General features: G+C 66.8%; 2 protein-coding genes across 2 annotated transcripts; both read left to right on the top strand.

The window, feature by feature from the left end:
- The first annotated feature begins 2,879 nt into the window (after positions 1–2,879).
- GJB1 (gap junction protein beta 1) lies at positions 2,880–4,632 on the top strand. The gene is made up of 2 exons (XM_032195992.1): positions 2,880–2,977; positions 3,728–4,632. Exon 2 carries the CDS (start codon positions 3,740–3,742, stop codon positions 4,574–4,576), a length of 837 nt encoding a protein of 278 aa, XP_032051883.1. The 5' UTR covers positions 2,880–2,977; positions 3,728–3,739; the 3' UTR covers positions 4,577–4,632.
- Positions 4,625–6,656, top strand: LOC116494243 (gap junction alpha-3 protein-like). Its single transcript, XM_032195991.1, has one exon. It carries the CDS (start codon positions 5,562–5,564, stop codon positions 6,456–6,458), a length of 897 nt encoding a protein of 298 aa, XP_032051882.1. The 5' UTR covers positions 4,625–5,561; the 3' UTR covers positions 6,459–6,656.
- The last annotated feature ends 1,041 nt before the right edge of the window (positions 6,657–7,697 follow it).

The raw sequence follows: 7,697 nt of genomic DNA, 5'->3' as shown, positions 1-7,697 counted from the left end.
GGCAAAGCCCAGGGGACACCGTGTCCCCGAGGGTATTTGCGGTTAACATCTGTGTGGCGATGAGGGACATCCTCAGCTCCGGGGGACATGTTTAGGGCTGCTGGCAAAGAGAAGCAAAAGGGAAATGACCCGCAAGGACAGCCTGGCACGGGGAAGGTACGAGTGATACGAGTGACCCGTGTCTGGTCCCTGCCTGCTCCAGGAGACACAGCCAGCAAAAGCACAGGGCTCTGCATGGCAGCATCCCTAGGACAGTGCCATGCCCTGCTCCTGCTCCTGCTCCTGGTTCCCACAGCCCTGATGCAGCAGGGCACCCCCCTGACCCCGCTCTGGCAGCACAAAGCATTTCTGTGCTCGCCCGCTGCCCCGGCCCTTCCCGGCAGGGCTGACGCAGACGAGGGGATTTGTCTCTTAGGGGGCAGCATCCGGGGACGCCTGTGTCGCCATCAGCCCGGGCAAAGGTGGCTCTGGAGCAGCACCCTTCTCCTCCTGGTACCCGACGTGTGTCAGAGGCTTCGTGCATCACCGTTTCGGCATGGACTGCCGGGCTCGGAGACCTCTGACCCCAGCGGGGTGCCAGGGCTGCCGGCAGCGCCGCGTCACCCCGTCGAGCCACACGGATGTTGGCTCACCCCAGCCCGTCTCGTCAGCTCGCCGTGCCCATGGCCTCACACAGCAGCCGCCACGCTCACCTGGTGATTAACGTCATTAGCTATGAGCTCGTTTTTGCTCTGGGCACTCACCCGACGGGGCGGTTTTCTGGAGGCAGGGGACAGTGCTGGCTGTACATGGTCCTGTCCCCGCAGGTACAGCCTGTCCTTGCCCGCAGGCTTTGGCACGAGGCTTCTGCACCACAAACAGCAGCAGGGGCCAGAGGCTGGGCGCAAAGGGCAGCAGCCACAGAGCCCCCACTGCATCCCCGGGACACCTGCAACGCCCCCGAGCCCCTCCTCCCCATTTTACTTCCCCAGTTTTTATTTATTTGGATCTATTCTCATTTTTTCTTTGCTAATTAATTAATTCATTATATTTTTAACATCTTTGCCGGGCTCCCCGGCAGCAGCTGAGCGCCCTGCGCATCCCCCTCACCCGCTTGCCTCCGGCCCCGCCGCTCTCCCATCCCCGCGGTTCCCCTGGCCCGGACCTGGCCCAGTTTGGCCCGGTTCGGCCCGGACCCGGCTCGGCTCGGCTCGGCCCGGCCCCGCAGCGCCACCTGCCGCCTCCCTGCCCGCTCCCTGCCCGCTCCCTCCCCGGCGGCGCCGTGCCGAGCCGCGCTGACTCAGCCGCTTATCGGGGACCGAGATTGCGGCAGCGGCTCGGGGCAGCCCCCCCCGCACCCCGCACCCCGCACCCCGCACCCCGCACCCCGCACCCCGCACCCCGCACCCCGCACCCCGTTCCCCCAGCCCCGCTGCCCCACCGCAGCCCCGCGGGGTCGCCGCGTCCCAGCGCGCCGCGTGGCCTCGCTCCCCGCTCGGCGGCGGGACCTTGGAGTGGGGCTGCCAGCCCGGTTAATGGTTGACAGGCTGTTTGCCTGCCCCGGCTGCACTTTTACGCCGCTAACCTGGCTGCTCACCGCCCCCCCTTCTCCCCGACAACCCCACACGGCGTGGAGTGGGTGCCGTGTCCCCGTGGGGAGAGCGGGATGGGGACATGGTGCCACGGTGTCACAGCATCACGGCATCACGGTGCGTGTGCCTGGCTTGCACGCGTGGCAGGGAGGATGCTCCCAGCCAAAAGGTGCAGTCAAGGGGACCCCACGGGGGGGTTTCAGCTCCCCCAGGGTGCCACGGTGGCCCCTGGAACACCCTCGGGGGATGCTCAGTGGCGGCGGCGGGGTGGGGGCCTCGTGGGAGTGAGCTGGACACACCTGTGGTGTTTGCTCAGCAGGGAGCAGGTCCTGGAAAGCACGGAGCTGTTTGGGAGGGGGTGGGTGGCGCAGCGGGTCAGTATAAAGTCCAGGTGTTTGCTGTGCGCTGAGGACACGGCGCCAGGAGCCTTTCTGGGAGCAAGCCCCGCGTGGAGGTGAGAGCCGGGTGGGCACCGCACTGGGGTGGCCGCCACAGCCCCCAGCTGGGGACCCCAGCGGAGATGTTGGGGTCACACCACGGGGCGCAGGAGCAGAGTTAGGGTGGGATGGGGGGATTGGGACAAGGAGCAGAGCAGGGCCTTTGCCACCATGATTTGCACAGCTCCTGGTCTGCGTGCTCGCACCCTGCGCTGCGGGATAGGAGCCATGAAGGGTGGCTTTGCTGCCTGCCACCTCCTTCGCCCCGGCCATGCCAGCAGTGCCGCAGGGCCCTGAGCTGGAAGCTTTCGCTGTGTGTGGCTGCTCCCCACCTGGGGCTGCCCACGGGGGCCATACACAACCCCACTGGTCCCACGGACGCTCAGTGCTGCGTTGGGGAGCAGCCAGACCCCAACCCCAGCCCAGGCTGTGGTGCCATCCATGCGGACAGGCACGTGGCTGGGCTCAGCTCTGCGTCCTGGCACGTGTCGCAGGCTCTTCCCTGCTCGCCATCCAGAGAAGTGACCATCCCCAGGGCCACGGTGGGACTCTCACCACAGTCACCACCAGCACAGGGTCCTGGCTGTCCCCTCGGTGGCACCCCGCCATGCAGGTGGCCGCCAGCCCGTGCGATGCCCGTGGCAGTGGGCACCCCCCCGGCCGGCAGCCGTGGGTCCACATCCGTGCTCGGCGCGGGGCAAGGTGGGAGCAGGAACGCAGCACACAGGCACTTTGTTTGGCTGGGGTGGGCGGAAGTCAGGGCGTTGGATCTGAATGCTAAAGTGTGTTGTTCAGGGGCCCATAAAGGCCCCATTGTATGTAAATAGTTTATAAAGCAGCATATGACTTCCAGTGCAGGGCAGTGGTGGACAGAGACGAGGGCAGGCGGAGCAGAGCTCTCCTGCTGGAGACATGAGACCTTAGAGGGGCCTTTGGGGGCAGCTCACGAGGACCCTTCCTCACCAGCAGGTAGGCGCCGTGGGGCCCTTTGCACTGGGGCCAGCTGGTGGGTCCCGGTCCCCAGCCTTGGGCTGGCCTCGTGCCCAGGTGGGGAGCAGCCCCCGGGGCTGCTCGGTGCCGGCACTTGGGGTGCGGGGTCACCCCAGGCAGGGACGGTGCCGGAGGAGGGAGGCAACGCGTGGCTGCCCTTGGGGACACCGTGCCCAGGGCTGTGGCAGCGCAGGGCAGGGAGGTGCTGGGGCAGAGATCACTGCTGGGTGTGGGTGGGAGTCTGTGAAATTGCCCCCATCCTCTGCAGCAGCTGGAGGTGGGGATCCTGGAGCCAGCAGGGTAGGAGCGGGGCCCCTGGTTTGCCCTGTGGCAGAGGTGACAGGGCTGTCCCCAGCCCTCGCAGGGGGAGGCAGAGAGGCCCCGCAGCCGGAGCCAGCAGCAGCTCTTGGCCGCCAGCTGGGAGCCCTTTGCCCCCCAGCCACGATTGGAGTGGCGGGGCAACCCTTCCCCATGCAGATACAGGGCAGCCAGGGCAATTTGCTGTCCCGGCAGCACGCAGCGCCTTCTGCCTGCTCCCTCGTCCCAGCCCCGCTCTGCCTGGCTCTGCCCGCTGCCACCCCGAGCGGGGCTGGTGGCACGGGGACAGCAGAGCCACGAGGCTGATCTCCTGCCTGCTGCAGGCAAAACACTGCCCCGAGCTGCCGTCCTGCTGTCTCCCTCTCGACCCGGGGACCTTCCCATTCCTAACGCCGCTTCTCGCTCCCGCAGGCGTGAGGAACGATGAACTGGGCCGGCCTCTACGCGGTGCTGAGCGGGGTGAACCGCCACTCCACGGCCATCGGGCGCATCTGGCTCTCCGTCATCTTCATCTTCAGGATAATGGTGCTGGTGGTGGCAGCCGAGAGCGTCTGGGGGGACGAGAAGTCCGCCTTCACCTGCAACACGCAGCAGCCAGGCTGCAACAGCGTCTGCTACGACCACTTCTTCCCCATCTCGCACATCCGCCTGTGGGCCCTGCAGCTCATCCTCGTCACCACGCCAGCCCTGCTGGTGGCCATGCACGTGGCCTACCAGCAGCACCAGGAGAAGAAGCTGCTGATGATGACGGGGCACGGGGACGCCAAGCACCTGGAGGAGGTGAAGAAGCACAAGATCCGCATCGCGGGCTCGCTGTGGTGGACGTATGTCTTCAGCGTGGTCTTCAGGCTGCTCTTCGAGGCGGTCTTCATGTACATCTTCTACATGATCTACCCGGGCTACCAGATGGTGCGGCTGGTCAAGTGCGAGGCCTACCCCTGCCCCAACACCGTCGACTGCTTCATCTCGCGGCCCACCGAGAAGACCATCTTCACCGTCTTCATGCTGGTCACCTCCAGCATCTGCATCGTGCTCAACATGGCCGAGCTGGTCTACCTGGTGGTGCGGGCCTGCGCCCGCCGGAGCCGGCACAACTCCAACCCCTCGTCGGGGAAGGGCTCCTTCTACGGCCACAAGCTCTCCGAGTACAAGCAGAACGAGATCAACCAGCTGCTGACGGAGCAGGACGGCTCCCTCAAGGACATGCTGCGCCGCAACCCCGGGCTGCAGGAGAAGGGCGACCGCTGCTCCGCCTGCTAAGGCCCACGCCGCAGGGGCTGCAGCCCTCGGCCCTGCCCCGCAGCCACCCCACAGCCCCAGGGGGACCCCACGCCGCCCCCATCCTGAGTTCGGCACCCCCCGGTGCCTGTCCTCCTGGGCGGCGAGGAGGGCACAGCCGCTGCTGCGCGCTCGGGCCATTAAATCTCCGTTCTCAGGCGCTGCCTCCCTGCTTTCTGCTCCGGCTGGGACGTGCCGGGGGCTGCGGTGCCAGCGTGGGGTGCCCGCCCCTGTCCAGCCAGGCAGAGAGGAGAGGAGAGGGTCTGGGTGCAGCCAGGCTGCTGCCACCCACCTCCGGGGATGCTTCCCCATGCACGGGGCTGGCCGGCCCCATAGGTGGGTGGGGGATGCTGTGGTTTGGGGCCGTGTGGTCCCTGCATGGATCCCTGGCAGCATGCGTGCGGGAGCAGTGACCCTCTGGTGGCATTGAGCACTAGCCCCTGCAGCCCCAAGTATATTTAGAAAGGTACCCGGACCAAAAATAGAGGGGAAAAATTTCCCCCAGTGGCTGCTTCATCTGCCAGTCACAAAGAAAGCCAATGGGGCCTGCAGCTGCATCACGCCCCGATAACCCCGTGCCCGCTGTCGGGTGGACAGACGGACAGACGGAGCCGTGTGGATCTGTCTGCACCCCACTGCGCTCCGGGAAGGGGCCTGGCAGCACCCTGCACCCCTGCGCAGGAGCCGACGGCGTGGGAGCACCGGGCTGTGCCCCGCGCACCCGCAACGGTGAGGGGTCCCCGCGCCGTGCCCCACGGTGGCCGTGGCCACCTCGCTGGGGGTTGCTTTCTGATGGAAGCCTTTGCTCCCGTCGCCCTCCCCAGCCAGGTCAGGGTGTCCCGTGGGACAAGAGGTGGGGACAGTCCCAGCTCAGGGCCCCGCATGCCCGCCCGGGGGCAGGGTGGTGTCCGGGAGGTGTCCGTGTGTCTGGAGGGCGGCTGTCTTGCAGGGCACAGCGCCGCGCGCCATGGGGGACTGGAGCCTGCTGGGGAGGCTGCTGGAGAGCACCCAGGAGCACTCCACGGTGGTGGGGAAGGTGTGGCTCACCGTCCTCTTCGTCTTCCGCATCCTGGTGCTGGGGGCGGCCGCCGAACGGGTCTGGGGCGACGAGCTGGCTGGCTTCTCCTGCGACACGCAGCAGCCCGGCTGCCAGAACGCCTGCTACGACAGCACCTTCCCCCTCTCCCACCTCCGCTTCTGGGTCCTGCAGATCATCTTCGTCTCCACCCCCAGCCTCGTGTACCTGGGACACATCCTGCACCTGGTGCACCTGGAGGAGAAGGCGCAGCAGCGAGCGGTGGCACGGGCTGGCAGCGGGGCCAGGCGGCAGCGCCCCGGGCAGCCCCCGCTCCACAGGGGGGACATGCGGGGCCGGGTCCAGATGCGGGGGGCCATCCTGAGGACGTACGTCTGCAACGTTGTCTTCAAGGCTCTCTTTGAGATGGGCTTCATCGCGGGTCAGTACGCCTTGTACGGGTTTGAGCTGAAGCCCCTCTACACCTGCAGCCGCTGGCCCTGCCCCAACACCGTCAACTGCTACATCTCCCGGCCCACCGAGAAGACCATCTTCATCCTCTTCATGCTGGGGGTGGCCTGCGTGTCCCTGCTGCTCAACCTGGTGGAGATCTACCACCTGGGCTTCACCAAGTGCCGGCAAGGGCCACGTCCCAGGTCCCAAGTCCTGCCCGGCCCCGGTGGCCCTACGGAGCCCCGCAGCGCCCGTGTCGCCTTGCCTGGTGGTGGCAGCCTCGCGGAGGCCAGCGGACCCCACCGCGGCCTGGCACCCCTGGGGAAGGCTGGTGTGTGGCTGGGGGTGGCCAGCGGGTCCCGCGGGAAGGCGCATGTGGGGGACTTGGCGGTGTGAGGGCAGCTGGGGTGTCAGGATGGGCGATGTGCAGGCCACCATGGTGGCCACAGTTGCGGTTCCATCTCCAGGACCTGCCAAGCCCCATGGCACAGACCCCAATGCAAGAGCTGGGCATGACCTGGGAGCAGCAGGACCAGGCTGGGGCAGGGGCGAACACCACCACCCTGCCCGTCAGCCCTGGGGAGCAAATAAACACTCAATGCAACTCGTCTGACTCGTGCTCTGCCCGTGGGCACCGCGGCATTGTTCTCTGACTGTCCCACAGGGGCACCGAGTGGCCACAAGGGCTGGACAGGGCCACCACCACCACACTGGGATGCGTCCCCATAGCTGAGGAGGGGGCAGGAGGAAGCACCTGCAGCACAGCAGGGGCGGGATGGAGAGGAGGGAGATGGGTGGCAGCAGCAGGACACTCGCCCGGCTCTTCCACCAAGGGCCTTCGTGCCTAGCAGAGCCTTAAAGCACCTTTGGGAGAGGCCAAGCCCACAGAAGGGAAGGCCCCAGCCCCATAGCACTGCTTGGGGCTGGGGGTGTGTGAGGGGCTGCACGGCAGGGCCCACCCTGCCCCCAGGGGAAAGCAGGGGCTGCCCGCAGGTTTCTGCATCTTTATTTGAAATGAATGGTTTCCAGAGACACAGGGTTAGTCCTACCGCCCTGTTATCACTACAACAAGACTGGTGAGTGGCTCACTCTCCACATGGACACAGAGGACAGAGGGCCCCGGGCCAAGGCCCAGAACAATATATACAGGCTCAACAGTGCTGAGACCCATGTACAGCTCAGGAAAACCGACCAGAACACGAGGAGGGGCAGGAGGCAGCAGGGAAGAGCACAGCCGGAGCCAAGCCTGCTCCAGGCAGGGCACGGGGGCCCTGCAGCTTTGGGAGGGAGGGCAGAGGCCAGGCAGAGCCCCTGGCTTCTGCCAGCAGCTGCCCGAGCCCAGAGCAGGAGCGGAGGGACCTGCCACCGCCGCCAGCACCCCGGCCGGCTTGCACTGCTGGTGGCACCTCACACGGGGACGGGGGGGAAGAGGGGCAGCACTGGCACAGACCCGTGTCAGTCAGTTTTCTGCTGACTCAGAAAACGTCGACAAAATTGAGGGAGGCAGCCCAGCTGGGTCTCAGCCCCCGCGTTCCAGCACTGACTCCACCTGCTCCCCACAGCCACCTCCCGCCCTTGAAATCAGCCCTTCCCCTGCCCAGCAGCTCACGTGCCGCCCGTGGTCCTTCCCTGCTG

This window comes from Aythya fuligula, chromosome 13 (assembly GCF_009819795.1).
Source record: "Aythya fuligula isolate bAytFul2 chromosome 13, bAytFul2.pri, whole genome shotgun sequence".
NCBI classification, from domain to species: Eukaryota; Metazoa; Chordata; class Aves; order Anseriformes; family Anatidae; genus Aythya; species Aythya fuligula.
The sequence above is the reverse complement of the archived record's forward strand: the minus strand, read 5'-3'. Positions and strand labels throughout refer to the sequence as shown.

Bases quoted from the DNA above. Each gene is read 5' to 3' on its own strand.
- GJB1 (XM_032195992.1), top strand. From the start codon at position 3,740: ATGAACTGGGCCGGCCTCTACGCGGTGCTGAGCGGGGTGAACCGCCAC.
- LOC116494243 (XM_032195991.1), top strand. From the start codon at position 5,562: ATGGGGGACTGGAGCCTGCTGGGGAGGCTGCTGGAGAGCACCCAGGAG.